This window comes from Castor canadensis, chromosome 1 (assembly GCF_047511655.1).
Source record: "Castor canadensis chromosome 1, mCasCan1.hap1v2, whole genome shotgun sequence".
In the NCBI taxonomy this organism is placed as follows: Eukaryota; Metazoa; Chordata; class Mammalia; order Rodentia; family Castoridae; genus Castor; species Castor canadensis.
Window position 1 is genome coordinate 22618702 of NC_133386.1, and position 25632 is coordinate 22644333.

At 35.5% G+C, this 25632-nt stretch overlaps 1 protein-coding gene across 10 annotated transcripts in view; it reads right to left on the reverse strand.

The window, feature by feature from the left end:
• The window catches only part of Adgrg6 (adhesion G protein-coupled receptor G6), a 134970-nt gene that overhangs the window by 52023 nt on the left and 57315 nt on the right, over positions 1-25632 (reverse strand). For 8 of the 10 annotated variants that reach the window (XM_074073240.1, XM_074073250.1, XM_074073256.1 and 5 more), the window contains 4 exons: positions 18835-19176; positions 16593-17216; positions 7384-7452; positions 5089-5163 (listed from right to left, as the gene is read on the reverse strand). In XM_074073240.1, the coding sequence (XP_073929341.1) occupies positions 5089-5163; positions 7384-7452; positions 16593-17216; positions 18835-19176 (1110 nt within the window). The remainder of the gene's footprint in view (positions 1-5088; positions 5164-7383; positions 7453-16592; positions 17217-18834; positions 19177-25632) is intronic. The other 2 variants (XM_074073266.1, XM_074073287.1) reach the window with 1 other exon arrangement.

Below are 25632 nucleotides of genomic sequence, written 5' to 3' on the forward strand. Positions count from 1 at the left end.
GAAAAAAAATACAAAAGTTATGCTTCTGGGAACTTCCACCTCTACCAAAATGTGAATTCCAGTCCCATTGCTAAAGGAATGTCTTTCCAGTAAAGGAGTCAGTCTCATGTCAGAGAAACAGAAATTGGTGCTCCTGGATATAATAATATAAATATATAAAAGTGGCTTAAGTCTGAGGACAAGTGAATTTAATTTGATAATACAAACTTTGAAAACTCTTCAGGTATTTTAATGGTCTTGATTTTATATTCCTTTAAAACAGGTTCTGAATGAAAAGTATTTAGAAAAACATATAAAAACTATTGATAATAATTCAATCCCCCTAAAAAAAAACACGCTTCTACACTATAGATGTCATCATATCAAATCATGGATGTTCTGAATGACTAAGAGAAAATTCAAACTATAGAGGCCCAAGAGTTCAGTTAGGATCCTGGGGATATTCTATGAATATTCACAGATGCCAGTAGACTACTTAAAAGGCTACCACTAGATGGAGCCCTAAAGCATGTTTTTTATTCTAAGTACTATTGGTTCCTTTGCTTAGGAAAATATTGCAAAATACTAGAAATCGGTGTTGTAACCACTAACATTTCTGACATTTTATGGATGCATCCAAATATTTAAGACAGTTTCTTAAATTTCAACTGTCAGCTGCCACACTATTCTGGTTTTTTTTATATAAATGAGATAGCCTAGAGAGTACTTTCTAGTGTTGTATTGCTTATAGCAGATAAAATAGGTGAATTTCCCAAGTAACCAAGTATCTTATATTACAGATTCTCTTGTACCTTGGATAATTATCAAGTAGTGTCTCTTTAAAAGCCTCAAAGTTACATATTTTATAAACATCTAAAATCTAGTCAGCAGAGTCTACCTGTTACTCATTTAAATTTTTGAGTAGTATAGTCACAAGTAATCATGAGCTATATCCAAGCATGAGCCATCAGAGAAGTTTAAAATATCCATTGAAGTGTTGGTGAGAAGGGTTTTGGATTGTGGCAATTAATTGGCTTAAACATTGCCATTGGAGGAAAGGCAGCTGACACTCATGAATATAGGCTTTCCAAGTCATCACAGCAGCCTCGTTATCTTCTTCAATAGATGTAAAACATGCATCATATTTCAGTATTGAAGCTATTCCCAAAGCTTCATGCATTCCAGAGAGTTCCAAACATGTATGCATTGTTCTAACTATGACATGCAGGCCAAAAGAATTCTTGACAGACATTTCTTGGAAATGTGGTACTTGTACACAATGGAATTTTACTCAGCCATAAAATCTTATCATTTGCAGGTAAATGGATGGAACTGGAGAACATCATTCCGAGCAATGTCAGCCAAGCTCAGAAGACCAAAAATCATCTGTTCTCCCTCATATGTGGACTTTAGATCTAGGACAAATGCAGCAATGTGGTTGGACTTGGATCACATGACAAGGGGAGAGCACATATGGGTGATATAGAAATAGGTAGAAAACCCAAAACATGAAAGCATTTGATGTCCCCACTCCAGAGGAGCTAATACAGAAACCTTAAAGCTACAGAGGTTATCATGAGAAGGGGATCAGTAACCAAGGTAAAGATCAGTTAGAGATGAATCAACATGGGTCATAACACATGTACATGAAAGCAATGCTAGGATTATTTCTGGATAGCTATCCTCAACTCAACTAGCAAAAACACTTTGTCTTCCTTATTATGCTTGTCACTTTTCTTCAACAAAACTAGTGATAAAGGCAGAACAGGACCTGCCTGGAACTGAAGAGGGAAGAGGGGAGCAGGTGGGAGAGAGTGGGGGGGGGAAATGACCCAAACAATGTATGCACATGTGAATAAATGAATAATAATAATAATAATAAAAGAATATATTTGCTTTCCAATTAGATAACACTTCCAGCCATGTAGAACTTCAAAGTGGAAATTGCTGCCTGCCATTACTGATATGGTATCACACAGTGTTTCTTTCTGTAGGTCTCTTTCCAATTAATTTTTCTTTCTTTGAATTTCATAAAGAACTTTTGAGAGTTTCCTAGAGTGTACTGAAATGACACTACTTTATTTACACACTGTCTTCAAAGTGTGAAATGATGGGTTTGAATGTGTGTATTTCAAAAGAAAGATGTCAAAATCCAGCCTAAATTTTATTCTAGATTTGGGATTACTTCTTTGAACTGGATGAGGAAGATATGACAGTGGCATGATATGACAGGAGGCCCCTCACACAGCCTCCAAACACAATGTCTTTATGTCTTTTGGTATACAAAGCTAGAGTAATTGCTGGGCGAGTGACTCTAATTTGAAAAGCTAAGCAAATGTGAGGAAACTGGAAGGAACATTGGAATTTGTAGTTACAAACTAGATTTTCAGAACAATAGGGACTAAGTAGAGTTAACTCCTTACTTGGGTTGCTGTGCCAGCCTCATGAAAGTTTCTATTGAGTAGCAAAGTGCTATTTCAAGGATATCTGATATGATTTGGGGTGGAAATCACAATTATTCAGGAGTTTTCCTGGGAATGTAACTGAAAAGGCTTAACAGTTCATTAGTTGGGGAAATACCTAAGATGGTCCAGGAAATCCTGAAATATCTGTTTGTAAACAATAGTTTAAAAGACTTTATAGTCTCAGGCATCAGATAAAAGTCCTATTGAAAATAATGGAGAGAACTTCACAGAAAAATAGGAACATTTTACAAAAGTCAGAATAAATTTTATTGATCCACTGAGGCAATTTATGTGATTGGCAAACAATCTCAGTCTCTAACTTTGATAACTAACTAAAATATGAGAGCCCAGAGTTAAAATGGCTGAATAAGGTAGATGACAGACCTGACAGTGGCACCAATCTTTCTTACAGTAAACAAAATGTGATTTTCTAATATATCAGATCAAAAGCCTGAGAATGTTTACTATAGCAGTTTCCCAAAGAATAAGAAACTGTTGATTTTATGTGAATGATCTTAGATAGTCCAGGACACGAAGAAGTCATTCTCTTTTTAATTATTTTACATCAGAGAATAAAATCTTCCTTGTATATCCTCTGCCTCTAATACTTTATCACTCTTCCTTTTTAAAAAGATAATGAAGGACTCAGGCTTGCAGATGTGAGAAGCCAACACAGCATAGGCAGAATTCAGAAAAAATGTTTACATTGTACCTATTTTCAGTTTTCACCTCTGTTTTATAACAATAGCTATAGTTTAACTTCACAATAATGAATTTATTTTCCCATATAAATACAAGTGGTTAAGTAAAAAAAAAAAAAGAGTCAATTGAAAATTAAGGAAATAAGGTAGGTAGTTCAAGGATATGGTAAAAATTGTTAACACACAAATTTGAGCACACAATTTTGAGACTATTTCTACCTCATGGTGACTTTTGAATATTTTTAAATGCTAATATGACGTTTTAATACAAAATAATCTGAATTAGATTCTTTTTCATTAATGTGGTCAAGATTAAGCATTTCAACTGATTCTAACATTTGCTTTCTTTGTTGAAATTCCAATGAAGGCTATGACGCAGAAAGAGATGGACTGAACAAGGCTCTCTTCAAGAATGTCAGAAATGACATGATCGAGTGAATAAAGCCCCACTCCACCAAGGCAAGGACTCTGAAGCACCATATAAACATTCTTGGTCAGTAGAGGATGTGCCAATCCTGGAGGGAGAGTGCCACAGAGGCTCTTTGTGTGTTCATACAAAGAGTAAAATACTTAGTTAGAATTATAATATTCCCATCTGCTGGCAGGAATCCACATGAAATATGCACTGGAAACTTCAGCTGCTGCTGCCTTCTTGGGGTTGCTGGAATTTGCTCCATCATAAATCTCCTTGGTGTAACTAGCAGAATAACCATAAACACTTCCCTGAATCGATGTCTTTATAACCCTAATGAAATTTATATTTATGTTTCATGTAAAATATTCCATACTTCCAATTTCAATGTCCTTACAGAGGAAGTTGATGTAACCTCTGAAGCCAAAAGAAAAAAAAGTGAACTATGTGGGTTTCTTTTCTCTGGGTTTTGAATCTCTTGTGATACATTACAGATGTCTTGGCTTTATAAGCTAAGGATTGGTGTTTAGAAAACTCCTTTGTTTTCTCATATTTGAGAATGTTGCTGTATTTGTGGCAATGATATGGTCACATGACTGGAATTTCTAGTCAAATTATCAAAAGGATATCTATGTGGTATATATGGGTAGTAGATTAAATAATAACTCAGTTTCATTTGCCTTTTCCTCTGTTCATCTCTATTTGCCAATTATAAATAATACTAAAAGAAAAGTGTATGTGTAGAAAAGAGGCAAGAAGTGTTGAAAGTTACTTGAATTTCTGTCATTCAAAATTGACTTGGGGTTGGTAGCATGGCTCAAGTAGTACAGCACCTGCCTGTCTATCAAGCTCAAGGAGGTGAATTCAAACCTCAGTACTGAAAAAAAAAAAAAAAAAAAAGACTGAGGCTGGGAGTGGAGTTCAGTGGGAGAGCATTTGCTCTGAATTTGATCCCAAGCACCACAAAACAACAACAACAAAATGACTTGTGATTAAGTTTATATAGAAATCACATGCTAAACATTATTCTTCAATAAATAAAAGAGCAGAATATTGCCATGGAACTCAATTTAAATGTGGCAAATATTTGCACATAAAATTGACTTCCATGAGCAATTAAATTAGAAAAATTACTTCATTTTTTAAATTAAAAATTCCTTTAAAAATCAGTTTCCTGAAAAGAAAAATTTGACAAAATACATTGGAAAGAAAAGGCTTTCTTTTGTGAATCTCTATTATAATGCAAATTAATTCCTTTTAATTAAGTGCCTTTCTCTTAAAACTTCCTTTGAAAGAAACTTTAGTTAAAATTGCAGAAAAGAAGTGCTAGAAACCTACTCATTCCACTAGTCTTAGTAATAGGAAAGTCAAGACACACAGTCATGCTTATTTATTTTACTAGTCTTACAAGTGCACAAATGGGACAATAACAGAAAAGTTGTTGAAACAATAGATATTTCCCACCCTTAGAATATAAGTTTTTAAATTATATTAGACATACTTCCAAATAAAAAATGTAATAATTTCTTACCATTCTTTTGTCTACGGATTCTGTTAGTAACAGGCATGTTAGTGAGTGGTGTAGTACTAGGAGAGCTTACAGTAGCTGGTAATAAAGATGAGAAAGATGTAATTTTGCAAGGAGCACATGACAGTTAATATGGATGAGCAATCTATAATTGATGCATGAAAATACATAGAGGAGGAATGGAAACCATTCCTGCCATTAAATACAACAGACTAAAAGGTTATAATGCATAAAATGAAGCAAGGCTTTCTATGGCACATTAAGAATCAATTCACATGGCCTTCAGTACCATTTTGTACAAGGAAATGGAACTGGCACAAATGGACAGACTGGAGAAAAGACACTGAGATTCTACATCTAGGCTGACAGTCACACAGCAATTACTAAACCATTCCAGAACTCAGTTTCCTGAGTTGCAGGAAGTCTGCACAGAACTACACCTTGAAGATTATCTAAACTAAGTCAGTTTACCTGATAAACTGTGACTGGGAAATACAATCTAAGAAAAAAATGTTATCTCTCCTTGAGAAAATAAATGCAAAGAAAAGCAAGAGAGTAACATGTATTGACTAACTCAGTCATTTGAAGATCACCTTTGCAAACATTGATAGATAAGAATTTCACATGGGTAAACCATACAGGGGAAACATTTTCTAAGTATTATATCATAGCCATGCTTCTGATGCTTTAAAAACTCTCAAAGATTAAACTCTAATGCAGTGTTTTGACAGTATCTTTCTAAGGAGTTTAAGGAGCTATATACGAAGCAAAATAAACAACACACATGATTTTTCTTTAGCTTACCTTATGAGGACATTTGTATGTACTAATAGAATATACTTGGATGTACATTCATATGTACAAAGACCATTGTTATATATCTTTTTAAATTAAGAATTATTTAAATCTAAAACATTCAAGTGGTTTTACAGAGAGTAACCTTCCAAAGGCTCCTTGTTAAATGCCAAATTCTTTGATGCAAAATATGCATTCATAAATAAAATAATTTTCATTGCAAAGTATTATGTAGCATTTAGAAATAGGAGTAACTTTTGAAGCCTTAAGAAAAATTATGAATAACCTATTATGTTTATCATATTGCCAAATACATCATGAAAATGTTTTTTGGTGACTTAGGACCTAGGGAGAAAAACAAAAAGCTAGCTACCTAGTCCTTTATTCCAAAGAATAAATACCACAGATATCACAGATATCTCAGATTCAAAGAATAGAAAAATAATAAAAAATGCTTTTTTAAAACCCTTCAGATCTTAAACTAAAGAAAATAAAGGTTTCAGGTCATATAACTTTTTTAAAAGCTATACTGAGTTCATGGAAAGAAACTAACAACTTAATTTTCATAGAGTATTGAACAATTATAGAATCAATGAACTATCTTAGAAAGGAAAAGCAAGATAATAATGAGTTCTTCCCTCCCCCTGCCTGACCTCTTCCCACACTGGAATTATAGAAAAGGACATTGGTTTCTAGTCCCTTGATCTCACTTCTAACCTGTCACCTTTGTGCCATGATCCTCTTAATAAGACAGTCAGCTTTTATGAAAGGTATGGTCATGATTCTTAGGTGGTACATAGAATATGCCACTTTATATAGAAGTACTTAATAGAATAATGGTTGGAAAAGGATCATGGAAAATTAGGAGGAGCAATGACAAAATTAAAGCAACATACTTACATCATTATTTTAAAATTTGTGTGACTTTATGCATTATTTAGCATGCAATCACTTAGCATATAATACAACTGAATATTGACCATGATATACTCATTAAACAATACAATAATTAATATAATTATATTAACATTAGCTTAGTACAACTACTTTTATCTAAAGATTTAATTTATATTGCACATGATAAAAACTGCCTCATGGCATTGCTTTAAGCTTATCTAAATATTCAATTTAGTTTTCCCTTTGTTTTATAAATACAAATACTTCTTCAAAGTAGTATGTCTATATTTATACTAGACCTCTGCAATATTCTTAACAAGAAATAGAAAAAAATAAAATCAATTCTGTTTAATAGCATACAATCACTCACATTTAGAAAACTCACTGCTTTATGGAAATATTGTCATCCAGTGTGTGAATACATTCTTTCTCCACACTGTATGCACTGTGCACCCACACAACTAAAACACATCCAGAAATTCTTCTGTTTTGCTGGCTTCTGGGTTTCCAAGTGGAAATTGAGATACAAGTCAAAACAATGTCAGTTACAATAATCAAAACAGCAAGTAAGAGGCAGAAAGACTGCAGAAGCTGGTGGTTCCCTACCTTGACAGAGAGTCCCCAGTTCTGCACAGTTGGCTACTTCTGCTGCCGGGTGCGGGATCAGGTAGGAACCTTGATGAACACAGAGGCACATGCAATTTACTGATATGATTCAAAACAAGTATTACAGATCATGTAACTGATAGAACAGAAATGGCCCTCCAGAAGAGTCCACTAACAACACTCCAACATAACATCTGATAAGGTCACTGTGCCAAACTTTTCTCAAATGTAATTGACCTCAGGATCTTGAGTTCAGTTTATCAGCCATACACACACAAAAGAAGAGATGTGTTAAAAGTTTGTATGAAAAGTTGGGGACCTTATGGCATAAATTATAAGGCTCTAGCAGAAATTCATAAAAATAATAAAAGCATCAAGGCAAAGTTTCAAAAGTGAACTGCTATAATATGAATTACTCATAAAATTCACATTTTTTGGTTCATAGCCACTAGCATGTCTGCAATTCCAGAAGTATCTTTCTGTGACTTCAAGTCAGTCTTGTTTCTTTTTATTGCAAGCTTTTACTGACTCATCAGCAGCAGGAAATAGACTTTGAGCTCATTTTCTAGCAGAAGTAGTGGGTTTTCTCTATTGCACTAGATCTCTCTATAACAATCAATAGAATGAGTCTGGGAAAAATGTGCTAAACTTATTGCAAATCACAGTGCATCTGAATACACACATAAGAATAAATATGAACACATGTAATAAGTATGTGTGCATATATATAAATACAGATAAACACACACACATATATATGTTGAATACTATATATATATATATATATATATATATATATATATATATAGCTTTAAAGAACTTTTATATAGATAGTGATTTTATTACAATGTTTAAACACTTTCCTAACTTTCCCATGGAATAACATGTGAAGTCATGGCAGGTACATAAGCTCACAAAAGACATCTAGTTAGGTAAATGGTATGCGTAAGTAGAAAACACCCCAACAGTTTAACAGCGTCTCAAGAGGCATGATTTCTACATTCTCAGTCGCCTCAGGTTTCTGGCCCAAGAAAAGAATTATGGTACCTCAGCTGGTCCAGGCCTATAGGCAGATCTGTCAGGTGACATTAACTGACAAGAAACTCTCATCACAGACTTTTACATGTTCTTGAAACAAACCTTTACTCATTGCCTACAACATCTGAGGCACAGAGGCCAGGAGAATGCTTCATGCGTTGTCTCTGCTCTCAGAGGCATGAATAGAAACTGGCTTCACAGTTCTAAGTGCTAAGGCAAATGCTTTTGAAGGCTGTGTTGGTCCAAAGAAGGGTATGACAGCAACTTGCTGAGAAGAGTGAAAAGGAAGTCTAATACAAAGAAGTAGACTTGTGAGGCATATGTAGTTGCAAAAGATGTGATACTACCACATAAGGTTTCTGAAACATAAACCAAGGACGCACTGAAGAGGTCTGCAACTCCCAAGTAACAGCACTGCTGCAATTGAGCAATTATAGGAAATTCTAGGGATGATTATCAAAGCATCATGAACACTGTCTTTCTTCCAAGGGTAAATCACACACACAGTAGTTGAGAGCTCAAGCTTTACTAAATAAATTACTGAACACATTATGAATGACTGCTAAAAGTCTGAACTCTTTCTTAAAGACAGTGGGAAAAATAAAGAGGATCTGAGAGAGAAGATTAGGTTTATATTTTAAAACAATCACTTTTGGGGTCCTATAACAAAAGAGGAGAAGTATAAAAAGCAGGCATAAAACTAACAACTCATGAGTGTAATGAAGGTGGACAGAAAGAGTTGGATACCAGAAATATGAAAAAAAGAATGTATTTGATTTAGTGACTAATTGGAAAGAGGACAAGAAAGGGAAGACTAGAGAACATTTTGCTGGTTCTCAACTTGAGAAACTGACACATAATGATCTCGTAAAAGGAGCCAGGCAATACCAGGAGTGTCAAGTTAGGCCTAGAGAGATTAACAATAAATCCAGTGATGGAAACTAGGTATTTGTGCAATATCTAAATACCCAGGAAGTGTACATGTTTCTGTAAGAAGTCAAGCTAGGAAATCTTCAACAGAAGCTCTTCATGTGTTTGGAATCACAAGAGCCAGAGTGTTGATTTTGAAAAGAGAAAAGAACAGACCATAAATAGTCCTATATTTAAGTATTAGCCACATAAAGTTGAGAGGGTAAAAACAAATCTTGTAGAATTTCACAGAATTTAAGTGAAGAACTGCTTAACGGAAGGTGTGGCAATATCAAGTATGACTGAAAGGTCATGGTGGTAAAGACTGGAAGACCTTTAGCTTTGCATTGGAATTTTAGTAGTAGCTCTATAGAAATTGGTCTCAGTCCCGTGGGAACATTGAAATTCATACTGCTGCAGTCTGAAGAGCAAATGCAAGAAGAGGAAGCTTGGTTGTGCAAGGAAGTAGAGATAGGGAAAGGTTTTTTTTTTTTTTCTTCAACACTGAAAACCTAAGTGAGTGTCCTCTGGAAAATGAGTATTTGAGGAGGCAGAAGTTGAGGAAGGGCAGAGGCAGAATTTTATCTTAAATGTTTTCTGCTGTTTATTCCTTCCCATCACAGTGCATGCCTTCTTTATTCAGGTCCTCATTCCTCCTCTAGGCACTCATATTTTAGTAAGGGACTTCTGAAAAGTAAAAAGCCTTTGAAACTCAAAGTGACTGATTTAATCTCAGTCGCTATAGCATGCAACAGAAGAGACCCTTGGATGGAGTTCCTGCCTTCTCAAATTACACACAATGTTGGCAGGCAAAGGCTCCTTAGGCACTTCTGGAACTGATACAGTATCTCCAGAAGACAAAGAAAGATAAGGGACAGTGTTGTGGGAAAGAAAGTCTTAGGCTAAATACATTTCCACTACAACATATTAAAGAGCTTAGAGGTGGAAATAAGGAAAGAAAATCAGAAGAACTATGTTTTAGAATGAGATGTTCATTAATTTTCTTGCACATCTTCTCAGTTTCCTTGTATGGTACCAAGTACAAATTTTAATGTGGCATACTTTCAAGGAAAATGATAAACACTTGTTTCTCAGTATTTTAATTAGTCATTTTTATGGGGAACTTCTAGTTTAGCAAATTGATATTGCTTGATAAATACTCAAAACACTACTTTATGTTGATCCGATTGAGCAATGGGATTAAATTTGCTTTTGCCTGTTTTAGTGAAATGGTACAAGTGACAAATTAAATTTAATTGGAAGTTAATTGATTAATGAAATCTTACATTACAAATACAACAAATGACATAACAAATGTATGAAACACAGAAAGTAAACACAGCCCGAAGTGACATGTCATCGCAGTCCCAGTTATAGGGAACGGTAAGGTAAGAAGGCCACGTGAGCCCAGAGTTCCAGACCAGTCTAAGCAAAATTGTGAAACCCCACCACACACACAAAAACAGCCAAAAATATTTACAACCTATTCATTTATATCCAGTTCTATTTGCAGCATATCTGCATAAAAATGTGAATGATCAAAAAAGTCATGATCAATTTTTCTAGGCCAACAGATTTGTAAATTGGGAGAAGAGGTCATCCTTTTTCTGGGATACTTACCATCTTTTTAGAACATGATCTGTGTATGTTCTCTGATTTTTGAGTTTCATCAAAGGTCTTTAAAGCTATTTGTCTAACAATAAAATTTAGAGTCAAACTTTTTGAAACAAAATTACAACCACTGCAAATGGGAAACTGGCCAAAAGTTATAAAGTCTAATCTTTCTTCTCTATCTGTTGTTCTTTCCAAATCATGCTACTCAATGGAGTCACTATATAATTACACAAGTTATGGTAAAATGGTCTGATGTACAGCCAACAGCTTATCACACACACTACTGGATAATTCAAATAAGAGTAGAGTAAAATTTTGCAGTAAAGTGCAATAATCAGAAAAAAGTATGACATTTCAAATTTTCTTTGCAGGTGTTATTAAGATTAATTTTGTAACTTTTAATAAGTAAATATATTTAAAATAAAATTATTTCTGGAAAGTTTGAGCATTTTCAAATAATAAAGTCCTTTGTAAAGGTAATGTGATTTTATTGCTATTTTCAAATGATAGTAATCTAAAAACACAACTCAATTTGTTAGACAAGGAAGGAACCAGTAATTGAGTTTTAGAGCTGTGAAGCACAGATCTGTAGTAATTATGAAAGGGTAGCCTTAGCAGTTGTTAAGTACAAAAGTCTATAAGAAAATCCAGAAATTTCTATAAATCACAACAAAGAATTTCTAGAGAAACAACAAAGCTGGATACAGATGATCTGTGTCTTATCTCTACATCCACAATGTCTAACAGATGGAAGTGCTTAAGAAATGCTTGTTAAGTAAATCTAATTTGTTTGAAGTTGGACTATTCATTGAGTTAACTGTACCACTGTTCAGGAAAGAGCAGTAATCAGTAAAATAAATAAAACTGGTAGAGAAAGCACTGTCTGTTCTTTGTGAAAATTGATGGGCAGTGGGGTGTCTGAATTTAAAATTATAAAACAGTCAAATACTTGTACCTATAATTAAAAAGTCAACTAAGGAAATTATATGTTCTCTGAATGCTGTAAGAAGGATATGAATATGTTTAACTGAATATGTTTAAAAGTTTGTTCTAGGAAAAAAAGACCTTATGACATGAAAAAGAATTATTGTTAAATAAAGCATTTATTTCTGGAAAGATCTGAGAAGATTAAACATATTTAAAAAAATCTACTGAAATTTTCTTAATTCAGACATAGTCCACAAATATGCTTATAAAAGTATAGAGAAACAAAAAGTCCAATTATGAAATTGTTTAATTAAGAAATCGATTAACAAGATCCTGATTTTATTAAGGCTAGAGTATTTAATATGTGAAACAAACGTCAGGGCATTTAAATATTAAATGTAGTCTGCTGGTTTTACTTCCTTACTTTCATATTATAACTTGTTTGGCAAATCACAAATAGGAAATCTATTCCTTTTCTATCGCAAGTTGATCCTGGAATAGCTCATGTTTCACAGACCTGCTCAGTACAGTGGAATGCCAGGAATGTAATCCTATTTCCATTGGTTACTGTACTGGTCGTGAGTTTGCTGGAAATTATGATAACCATAAACAGCAAGTCACAGTGTTTTCCGGGGGGGGGGGGGGGGGGGAGGGGAGGGGAGGGGAAGGAAAGGTTAAAATGTTAATAGAAGATACTTTTTTCTACTTATTGAAGTTTAACTTAGCTAACAGCCTAGATATAATCTTTAGTACAGGTATTTCCTGTCAGTTAATAAGTGACTTGGATTCTTCAACTCCCAAAGCTGATGATTAAGCAGCAGGAAATTACCTCTCCCATCATTCCTTGTGACACACAGTCTGGGGCAGATGAGTGTACCCAATGGGGGTGTTTAGAGTCATTTCAGAATGTCAAGATGACTTCTGTAAGAGCTAAAGAAACCCAAACATACTGACTCTGTAAGCCTGTGCTGCTCCTTTGATGAAATCATTTTGAAACATACAGATGACTAAGGTACATCAGCATGCATTTGTTATATTCCAGTAATCTTAAGGCTTAGGAGAGGAGTCTCAAAGACAATGTTTAAGAAATTAAGAGGACTGCATGATGTCACTTATATGTGGAATCTCAAAAAGTTGAAATCATAGTAACAGAGTAGAATGGTGATTAACAGGGAGTGAGGGGGTTGAAGGGTGGGACACAGGAATTAGAGAAATGTCAAGGACACAAAATTGTAGCTAGGAGGAATAAGTTCAGGAGACCTATTGTATGTGACTATAGCTCAAAGCAATATACCATATATGTGAACTTGCTAAGAGAGGAGGACAGGGATATAACTCAGAGTAAAACCCTTGCCTACTATACTCCAGTCCCACAGTTCCATCTCTAGCACCACAATTTACAACTAAAAAAAAAAAAAAAAAAGAAAGAAAAAGTAATTGTCAATAGAGTAGATTTAAAATTTTCTCAAACAAATAAAGGATTAAGCCTATTGAGGTAACAGATGTGCTAATGAGCTTGAATTAGTCTACGAGTGCATAAAGACATGTTGTACAACATAAATACAGACAATTTTTGTCAACTGATAATAAAAATAAATTAATAAGTTAAAAATAAAGGAACCATGAGGACTCCCAGATACAAACTGGACAAGGAAGCAGAGGTGTGTTTTTACCCACTCTCCCCCTCAACCAGTTATTTTTTTCTAAGCTTCACGGTCCTCCCCTGCATAAGCGAAAGGAGTACCCTAAATTGAGATTTCCAAACTTAAATGCCCACCATGGTCAGAAGGCAATTGAAAGAGGCTGGAGTGGGAAGGATTCAGGGCTGGCGTAAACTGGAAAGTTCCTTCAAAAGGAGCCACATCTTAACTTTAGCTGTGTTGACCATGTTGAAGTGCTACTAAGTATTAGTGTTTTGTTTGCAAGAAAAAGAAAATAAATCATTTTTTATGTGAAATCTAACTTTTTAATGATGGAAACAAATTTATCATTTAAAAGCATTATGTAGAAAATGCAAATAAACAACAAATAAATGCTACCACCATACCCAAGTCAAGGGCTCAATGAGTCTAGAGGTGTTTGGTTTTTTTTCACTTCTGGCGCTGGAGGTATGGCAGTTCTTTTCCTGTGTGGTTCAAGGTGTGAGCTTTAGAAAATTGGACCCTGATGATTCTTTGGGTTAGTTTCAGGAGTTTGCACATTTTCTCATAAAGGGATTGACAATCAGTATTTTAAAGTGGTGGGCCATGTTGTGTCTAACACAATCAGTCAACTTCATCCCTGCAGCAAAGTTGCAGTCATAGACAAAGCACAAACTAAGGGTGGTGTGCTGCAATAAAACTTTATTTACACAGTAGCCTGCCATAGGCTTTCCTGGTTTGCCAAGATCTGTCATTAAGGATTTCTGAAAAAGTATAGGAATCCTTATAATAATGAGCCCTCTTATTTTATCATATTAAGGTATCCAAGAAGCACTGAAGGAACAGAGCTTATTAAGTTTGTTTAAAACAGATACTATGTTAAAACCCTGTAAGGGCAGTGTTTTCCCATGGAATGCACTGCTGGCCAGAAAAGCTGGTTCTTAGACCTTCATACTCCTCTGGGCAAGAGTTAGCTTGCAAATTCTAGGACTAAATCACATCCTCTAGGATGGTTCATGCTGACGGAGAGTCTAATTTACACTGATTAAGAGAACATATCTCTAAAACTAAGCTTTCTGAGTTAAAATCCTGGCTTGGCCACTTAGTAATAAAGTGACATTGTATGAATTATTTACTCTCCATGTGCCCAGATTTTCTCATGTGCAAAATAGGGTCAGGAAAAGAAACCCACATGATGATATCAGTGATGTAGGAAATATGTGCAAAGTGCTTATTTTGTATCTGCTACATAATGTGCATTCAATTTAAATACAATTTATTTTGTCAGTACTTTTTTTTTTACCTAGGGGTCAGTACTGGGATTGTAACTCAGGGACCCATGCTTGCTAGGCGGATACTCTACCACTTGAGCCACAAACCAATTCTGCTTTGCTTTAGTTATTTTTCAGAGAGGGTCTAGAATTTTTGCCCTGGTAGGCCTCAGACTTTGATTCTCCTACATACACCTCATGTGTAGCTGTGATTACAAGTGTGAGCCATCGTGATCAGCAATTTAAATCTAAGTGTTAGTACTTATTAATATACCTAGTCCAAATTTTTGTTTGCTATAGTCCTAAAAATGCTATCCCATATAAAATTAAATGTTCAAAAAATCTATACTGCAATTTAACAGTGGCCAAGAAAATGATGAATAGAGGCTCCAAGACTAAAAACAATCAAATGGCAGGGGATGAAAGAGAGCAGTGGAGGGGGTGAATTCAAGTAGGATATATCTGATACATTGTAAGAACCTCTACAAATGCTACAATGTACTCTCACATAGCACAACAATAACAAAATTTAAAAAATAAAAACAATCATACTGGATGCAGGAAGTAAATGCATCACTTCCTCTCCTTGTTCATTTACAGTCCACACCAAACACACTCATTTGACGGTCTCGATTTCCTTACTGAGTAAAAGACTTCTTGAGAGTCCCTGAATGTCCTCTCTAACTAATCTTAGACTAAGAATCTATGGAACACAATTAACTCTTATAAAGTCCCACAGTCTCCTTCTGGAACAGGGTTGTAGTTAGCACTCTTTCTTACAAGCCCTAAGAAAATCTCTCTCATATGACATCATTTAATAGTATTCCAGCAACTGCAAGGGCCCTATGGACCATATACACAAGTGGGTGGTCTTTATAGAGGGGTAGGGGGCAGGACTTTGCCATACCAGAAGGGCAGGTACAGGTCTGGGAAACTTGAGGAGATGGCTTTCAAATATTAGGTTCTTTCTTCTCTCCTTTCCTGAGAGGTAGTTTTATGACCAAAAAGTATATATTATCAACATCTTAGATTTAGGTCATATGGCAATTAAAATTGATAATGAAACTTCTGTTATTTGTGTTTGAATCAGCCCTATAATAAAATAAAGATTTTTTCAGAATCAGCTGTGTATAGAGAGACTATTTGATGGAGGTCTATTTCAATATAATTTTGTTATATAGAATTATTTTCCAAAATATCTTACATTTGGCTATTGCCAATGATACTATATTTAAAGTCTCTTAAGGAGCAACCAGAAAGAGAAGAGTATTTAAAACAAGCTACAGACATTCATTTTCAAACAAATGGACTGAAAACCTTGACAATTCCTGATTATCAAGTCTTTCCATAAAATGGAAAGTTTGCAGGTTAATACTTAGGTGGTAACTACTAAGAAATACAACTGAAATTTTATTCTAGGATGATAAAGATCAGATTATTGTATATCTTTTTTGTGATTAAAAACAATAACTTATTTATTAACTTCTTTTGTTTTTAGCCTAATGTTCTCATTTCTTTTTGAGACTTGATAATTATAACTGTTTTGTTGGTGATAAACTGTGATAATTTATGAGCTAGGGATAAATTGAGAATGGGAAGACAAAAATCTTTCACTGAATAAGCATGGCTTGTAATCAAATGTTTGCTATGACTGACTGGATTACGTTTTTAAAATTAAAAGAGCTTTTTAATGATAATTGTGTATACACACACACACACACACATATACAAATGTGTGGATACAATTTCTTACTGACAAACATTTTCACCAATTAAAAGAAAATATTAATTCTTTGTGCCACAGACTCACCACAGCTCAGGTTGCTTTCAGCTTTCAAGGCCAGGGTTGGGATATTCCAAAAGTCATTTTGCCAATCAACCACATTCCCTTTCACATTGCAGCTGAGATTGGAGAGGAGTTTTGGATTCATAGTAAAATTCCATAGTCGAAAGTTATAAATGTCCCCTTTTAGAGAGGCAATTTCGTTTTTATTGGACCCCAAAAACAATTTCCCATTCCCAGGAATAGTTGAACTGATGGTAGAATCACACGGAACTGTTTCATAGTTTCTTTTGAAACTTATACCAACAGAGCCCAAAGTATTATTCCAAACAATGCAGAGCTGCTCAAAACTTTCTGTGAAAATGTCTTCTTTGTCCTTCACAGGTAAAGCACTGTTCAGAAAGCATTTTGAGCCAGAAATAGACAGGAAGTAGTCATTTTTAGCCTTTCCAAAACTAAGCAATTGTGTGAAGGATGCATTTGAGTAAGAGAAAGCTGTCCAGTCGTTGTCTTCATGACCAGTTTTGGCTGCTTCAAAGCAGAGTGTGAGGGCACTGAGCTCTGGAATGGAGACACTTTTGGCCACAGACACCTGGTAAGCATCAGGTGTTTGGGGTAAAATGACCTTTTGATTCCTTAAGGACACAGCAACTAAAACAAAACAAAACACCAGAGATAAGGCATGGCAACTCCAGCATATGGACTGAGATACAAAATGTCTGATACACTTCAGCCCTCTACCACTTTCTACTAATTAACTTTTCACTTACCCTCTGCCCCCTCACTGCCCCCTTTCTCTGTCCATCTTCTATCACTAATCCATTCAATAAGAAATCCTGTTGATTTTAACTCTAAACATGATTGCACTTTACACAGAAACTCTGACTTACAGCTAGCCAACGCAGTATTTTACTTCTCTGAACTAATTCATTAAAAATTTAAAAACGTAACTCGCTAATTAAGGAAAGAACTGGTTTTAGGCAGGCTGCCTAAGATTTTTAAAACAGCTTATTTTTCAAATCCTTTCCAAGAATAATCAATAGTTCTATTTTTCATTAACAACTGCCTTTCACTCTTCCCAGTCTTTTCCCCCCTTCTCCTCCTCCCCCACCCCATTATCAGGCTACTTTAGGAACAAATGCAAAAGAACTCTATAAAAGGGAAGGAGTCTAGTGAAAAACCAAACAAAAATGGAAATTTAAGATATAGTTCCTTTACACTCGGTCAAATCAAGGTAATTTTTGACAGATATTAAGGAACTGAAGTTAAAGGGCAGACAATGGAACTTCATATCCCAGCTCTTCCTTAACCTGGGGTATGTTTTTTCTCCTCTCTCTACCTTGGTCTCCTCATCTGTATAAGGAAGAACAATGGCACCTACTACATAGATGGCCAATGAGAATTAAATAAGCTAGTATCTCAAAGCATACATCAATGCCTTCACATAGCAGTAAATTGCAAGTGAATACTAATATTATAATTTTTAAAACATCACTTTAAATACTAAACTATGTATGCTTTACTTAATCACCTATAACTCCTCAGTTAAAATGTCACGGTTGTGCCTTCCCATCTTGCTTCTTTCTTTTCTTCTCCTTTTTGTTAATACGTGACATCTACTTATGAAGCCCAGGAGGAAAAAAATGTATAACTAAATCTCACAGTCTTGAAGCTTGCGTTTCCCCAAAGAAAAAAGCTGTTTTTAGAGATAGATTATTTTAATGTAATGTGCCAGAATCTAGGAAACGTATTCAATAATATGTCTTATGTCCTTCAATTAGCCACTTTTAGGGCTTTCCTCAGGCTAAGTTGTTTATTACCTCAAGTTATTAATAGATACTTTTAAATTTGTACACTGATTTATTGTATTGTCCCCTGGAACAGTCCTTTAAAAGGGTAACATCTTAAACACCCATAATAAAAATGATTTCTAAATAAAGATGTCTTTAATTTTCAGTGGAGAGATATCAGAATTATAGATATTAATTACTGGTAATAGAATATCTACACTGTCTTCCCAGCAGCTTTTAAATGTTTCCCATATAAACAATATAGAAGAATTCAGCTCTACTGAAACCAGATTTTGGATCTGGTGATTATAGTTTGCTAATGAGAATGTTCATAGAAAATGAACAGTCTTGCCCTTGAATCCTAATCCTAATCATTCACATTCACATAAAAGAGCATAACTCTGTCTTCTGGTCCTGGTGTTTATTGGAGAACATGTTAAATGAAAGCAGAAGGTTGGCACAGCCTTTGGTTTACATACCTCTAATGTAGCTGGCATTGAAACCTTTCTTCTGGATGCTAAAGTCACTTGAAAAGGACACATGCATCTCATTCGCACTTGAGTTAAATGATAGTCCTTTGGCAGTTGCTCCACAAAATTTAGTCTGGCTCTCTCCATTATCAAGGGACAATGAGTCATAAATGCAATTGGGAGCTTCTTCAATATCGAAGTCATTAAACGTTATCTGAATGATGTAGCCGGTGGGAGCTCGGAGGGTCCACATGCAAGCCTGGCTGTTAGGGTAGTCATTGGGGTAGCATGGAGATGTAAAGGTTCCAGAAGGGCTGGAGAACACAACCCTGCAGTTGGCACATCCCCACACTGTTGGCCAGACAAAAGAGAGACAGAGAGAAGGACTGGGATCAGATGCATACAATAAACCAAGAATACCACACACTGAGGATAACCAAGCAGTAAACATTTAAAAATACCAAAATACAATCATGAAAATCAAAAGAAAAATGAAACCATTTTGAGGAGGAAAAACCATCTGAGTGTCACAAAAAGTAAAAGAAAATCACAAAATATTAGAGTGCAAAACTGGGGGCGTATGGAGTTACAGACTCTTAGAACCCAGTGCAAGTTATGGGACCTCTCTCCAGCAAAATACACAGGGGCTGCTATGCATGATGCTTAATTTCAAGCAGCCTGAGAAACCATCAGTGGATTTCACGAGGGTCACCAAACTGTGTTGGGAATCTCTAGAGAGTAACTAAAACGGAGTGGACTGGGTTATAAAACTATAAACAAGAAAATACTTTGACCATGTTAATGGAAATCATATTTCATTTACTGTGTTCCTCGCTCTTTTAATGAGTTGAGTAGAATGACTATGTAATAATTTTTCATAAAAATGGCAGTTATGACAATATTATTTATCTTCAGTGACACAGTGACATACATATTCAACAACTGATATGTGTTGCAGTGCTTAAGCTAATTTTTTGCTTTTTCTTTTCTCTCTGGCTCCCTTATGTTATCCTCTATTTTGCCTTGCCAACTCTGCTGGGCATCCACTCTATTTAACCTGCCCTGGCTCTGCTCTTTCTAAGTCTCTGACATCTTGTACAGGGCTGAAAACAGGAAAGGGAGAACCAATTATGATCACCAAGTATCTGACCAATGCCTTCTCTTATCCATCCCTAGAGCACCATGTTCGATGCCTTCATAGCACTATCCAGAGAAGTGGCGTTACTTCTATTTGATGACTATCTTCTCCCATTAGACTGAAAATTTAACTAATAAAGGGCACAAACCTATTACATTCACCACCCCACTCCCAATACCTACAGTGTTTCTGGAACATGGGAGATCATCAAAGTTGTAAACAAATACGTGAGTAACTTAAATAAATGGCAATGTGCCTATATTAAAGAATAACTATGTGTGGTATAAAAAACCAAGTCAAATAAACTAAAAGTCTGAAAAGAGGACTAAGTGTACATGAGCTCTGGAACATCTTCGGGATGGAGCTTTGGGAGGCATTCAATTATTTCATGCACAGAACAAGAAAGACAACTAGTGTTGACAAGTTCAGTTTCCTTTACAATAGCATGGGCTGTGGAGAAAGAAGAAATCCTAGTTAGTAATTAACACATAGTAAACTTATATAGCAGTAAACTCTAGAGATTAGAAAAGAAAAACTGTTAAGTAAAATAAGAAACCAGCTCTGTGTCATCCACACATGCTGATAGGTAGCATCGTTGTTCCAAGATGAGAAGACATCCCTCATATCTAAAACCCATGAATGACTTTCTCCTAAAACATGATGCTTGCCAAAATCTTTCCTAAAAGGTGAATGTAGAGTACAAGGAAATTAAATTTGACTGGTAACGCTGACTATGTAATTGTGAACCAGTTCATATTTCTGTGCCTCAGTTTTACAACCTTTACAACCCCTGGAATTATTGCCAACTCCATTGTTTGAGGAAATAAGTAAGATAAGTATAGATTATATAACTTGTTCAAAGTTATACATCTAAGGGACTGGAGAATCAAGATTCAAACCAAGTTTTCTGAATGTAATTTTAGTGTCTTTTAAGGAAAGAAATAAAAGTTTCCCTAGTTAAACAAAAGATGCAAAGCAAAGAGGTGAGCCTAAGTACTAATTTAAATTTTTTTAATGGGCAAGTTCTTAACCACAGTGTCATTGTCCTAAAATCAGTATGTTTTAAGAAACTAATTTGGAAACAGTGCTTTGGATCTGACCAGTTGGAATGATCAAATGTCACTTTTAATTGATTTTTACAATATGAGCTATTCCACTAAGAAGTTAATTTGTTCTCTCAGAGGGGCAGGTTACTTAAAAACATGCCCACTGAAATAGCCATTGAGTCAGGCCTCAGTAAAACCAGGGTTAACATATTTTCTCAAAAGCTACCCAACTCAAAGTATCTTTATGCTCTCAAACAGAGATAGTAGTATATTCTCAACTCTAACTTATAAAAGCAAAGTGTTCAGGTAATCTAAACAAACAACACACCAAAAGCCACTCTTGGCACTTGCCTGTGCTTATCAATGTTTAGCAATAACTTGTGTGCATTCTCACACAAGTTTATTCTTCAATGGGTTTCAAATCTACCATGGAAAACCTTCATGGCAAAGCATAACTCAAACAAATTTATATATAGGTTTAATAGTCATTATCTTACAGGACTTTTTAATCTCAGTGATTTAGAGTCTTACTCTATTCTTGCTGAAAGTACTTCTTTGTAAAATCCAAAAGCCATGTTCTATAAAATCTCTCTAAAACTGCAATTTCAGATGCCAAGAGATAAATCAACTTAGAGATGAATTTTAGCTGCTTTTTCAAAAAAAAAAAAAGAATAACTACTTCTTCTATACTGAGTTAAATGGTAACCAAAATGTGCAGTAAATATTTTTCTTTGTTTGAATGTGTGTAGAACTGTAACTAATGAGTTTTCTGGAAAAGTTGGCCAGTGAAATTTTATCTCCAGAAAATTTATCTTAAGTGATTGGTTCAGTTTACACCTATTCAAAGTCATTATTTGAATTATCCATGTGAATACATTAAATTCTAGTGAATTAAAAGTTATTTGCTGCTTTAAAAAGTTAAAAACACTTAATAGCCTTGGTGTTTTCTAAAGATTAAACCTAAGGGCCAACAACTGAGAATTCTAGGACTAGTTCTAATCATCATAGGACCAGGAAACCCATACCATTTCTTTGGATCAAATCACCTGCCGACAAATGTAGCACCATTAAAATGCAAAATGTAAATAACATTTTAGACATTGGCTTACGTGACATGACTGATAATGTACAGAACAGGATGGCATCACTGAAGTAAGTATTTAAATGACTGAAGATCACTATGCAGATTTTCAGGATGGCAAGCTGCCCATGACATCTATGAATCTATTAATGTGGTAGATTGGGCTAGCATTCCTGCCAACTCCCTCCACTCCTCCACAAGCCTGTCATTCAGAAATAGCATTTCCATGGTGGGGTCATTTGTAAGCTACGAAAGTTACTGCAAGGACTTAAGCATGAATTGTAAATGGTACCATGTACTTGGATTAGTTCAGTTGGGTATGACATAGGTAGAAAACTAACAAAGTGTGGAACCGAAAGGTTTCTGATGAGGCACCATTCACATGCCAGTTTTGTGACTCTCCAAAGATATCCACAAACACCACACCCTGGACCACATCTCCATCCTCTGTAATATTGTCTTTCCATAATCACCTTGGCAAAAGAATATTCCATGTTTAACTGAAAAAGATAATACTTTCTCAAAGTCCAAACAAGTAAACTGTTATAAATCCTTCTAATGTCAGCATGTTATGTAGATATACTGCAGATCCCTTGCAAAAGGATTAGACACACAAGCCCATTTGCCTGCACAGGCACACACCCACACATAGTTCCATGGGAAACTGTTCTCTCTTAAGCAGTGGTTAAGTCTTTCCCATCTCCTAAAAAAAACAACCTAAAGGCAATAGATAATTTGAAACAACCTAAACTGCAAGGTTTATTACTTAATCTACTTCCTAGCTAACACATTTATTTAAGTACCTTTTTTTCCTTCCACTTCCTAGCTTTGCAAACCCCAACTCTGAATTAATTCAGTGGATTCCTGTTCTCTAATTCATAGGCTTCTAAGCACTGCTAAAAAGAACTCACAAAATCACACCAATGTTGATACTAAACGGTTTCTGCTTTTATTTTACTCAACCCTCTGCAACATTTGATGTTTCTGAACACATCCACTTCTTGAGTCTCCCCAGCCATTGTTAATTTCTCCTCCTGCCCCACCCTGGCCCTCTCTGAACTCCAGCTGCTCTGCTTGCCTTTACCATTCCTATTATTTCAAGTGTGGTCCTCAGATCAGCAGTATCACATCATCTGAGAGCTAGTTAGACATACAGAACTGCCCAGATCTAGTAAACAGAATCTCAACATGAAGTGCACTCAGCAGGACCAGAAGTCCACCAAATTCAACCATGTGAGGTAATGTCACAATAGATATATAAGAGATCTTGTTACAGAATCTAAGGATAAGTCACAAAGAACAGCTCTTCCCCCTTGATGACTGGACACAGAATGTCTACAATTAGTCTTCCTTTGTTTTAAAGTGGCCAAGGCAACTGATATTTCACCATTCTCTGAGTAAATGATCTGAGTTTCTAACATCAAATTCTGAGACAGCAGCTATTCATAATCTCCACACCCACAGCTTCTCCCAAGAGGATCTGCCCCCCTCATAGCTATTGCCATCATAGTTGTATGAATTGACCCAAGGAATGGACCCCAGGACTGAAGAAAATCAAATCCTGGGCTTCACTAATCACTCTGATTCTGACAATTTGAAGTTAGAGACCACACATCATTTACTCAGAGAATGAAGATAATAGGCTGTCAAAGAAAAGAGAAAGAGAGAAAAATGCAGAGAACAGAGATAAGAGCAACCCAAATCTTTAAGAAACAGACACACTTTAATTCCAGACATTCCATGTCCTTGGAACCAAGTGTGCCTCAAGCCACACCTTGTGGAGCTCTCCTCCTCGTTCCACAGTTCTTCTCTCTCCCTACTCATTCTCTTTGCATGATCTCATCCAAACAAAGGTCTTTATTATATCCAAATTCTGATGGCATACATAGGCTACTGAGTACCATATATTTGTGTGCCAGTGTCTGCTAGAAATCTTCACTTGAATATCCCACAGGTACGTCAACCCAAACACCATTCTTCAAATAATCTGCTTTTACCCTTTCTATAACTGTTAGTAGTATGAGTTGTGTAAACTAGGGCCCTGAATATCACTTCTCTCTTCCTTCTCCCACACCATTTCAAGCAGGTTATCATTTATTTTTATTCACAGCTACTCAATTTGACCCTTCATCTAATTTCCATGGTCATGCAGCTGTAAACTTTTCTCTCATTGACAAAACTTGGTAACTAGACTCCTAGATATTCTTGTTACCACCAACTCATCCTCCACATCACTACCAGAAAGATCTGTTAGAATGCCATGCAGTATGAAGGTATATTTTCTCTAACTAAATCTTGTCTGGGATCCAACAAGAAAAAGCTCCTTTAAATAACACACACAGTACTCCATATTTGCCCTGTTGATTCTTCCATCCTCAATTCATTCAATAAATACTTCTGAGGCAGCTGTGTACCTAGCACAGTGCCAGGTTTTAAGACTACAATCATGCACAAGGTATCATCTCTAACTTCATCTTCTATCATTTTCTAACTTCTAGATTTATAGACTATTGGGAATGTAGATAATTAGTGATAATACAAGTGATACTCTGATGGATGGTTGAGCACAATAGCATATGTTCAGACTTCATTGAAATGGTACCGTGGGGCTGGAATGTAGCCCACATGATAGAGCACTAACTACATGTTTGAAGCCCAAGGTTTGATCCCTAGCATCTCAGAAAAGCAAAAACAAAAGAATACCTGAGGACAAGCAAATTGGGAAGGAAGGAGGGAAAGAAGAGAGGGAGGTAGGAAAAGAGATAAAAAAGAAGAAAAATGGTATCATGTCTAACAGATAAGAAACTGAGACCTAAAAATTAAGCTTAGAAATAGGTCAAGTACAGGGAGAGGCAGAGGAGAAAAAGAAAGGTGTGTTCTCAGCAATGTGATCAGCAAGAGTGGAAGGCCTGCAGTGAGATAGAATGTGGATTGTTCAAATAACATAAACTGAAGTACTGTGTGCAAAGTAGAGAGAAAAGAGTAATAGACAACAAAACAGGCAGAGGTTAGAACTTGCAGAATTTTGCAAGACATGCCTCTCTTCAAATTATAATAAAAGCAGTAAGGAAAATAAAAATGTTTTATTAGTGGGAAAGTAAAATAATGAGATTTTTATTTAGCAAAGATTTCTTTTTAAACCTCACTCTTTATACATAAAACAACCAGTGAACAAAGATCCCTGCAGCCTAACTGTGGACTTGACAAATGATGAGAAGAAAAACAAAAGACAGCAAGCTACCTGACAGTCACAGCAGGTCAATTTCAGTGGCAGAGAAGATTAATTCTACAAGGACTGAACTCATGAAAGCAAAACCTAATGGTTGAGGAGCAGCAAGGTGACCATTCTAGTGTTCATCAAAGGGCTATCTTACTTAGATCTTATGTGTGCTTTATAACCCCTAAAGAAAGCCTAAGGAAATTATAGAAAAACACTCACCTAATGTTTATTTTTCCTATGTCACAGAACAGCTTTCCATATGGGTTATCTAGGCAGTATTTCCGGATAAAGCTCATTTATGTTGGCATTACCTGGAAAAATA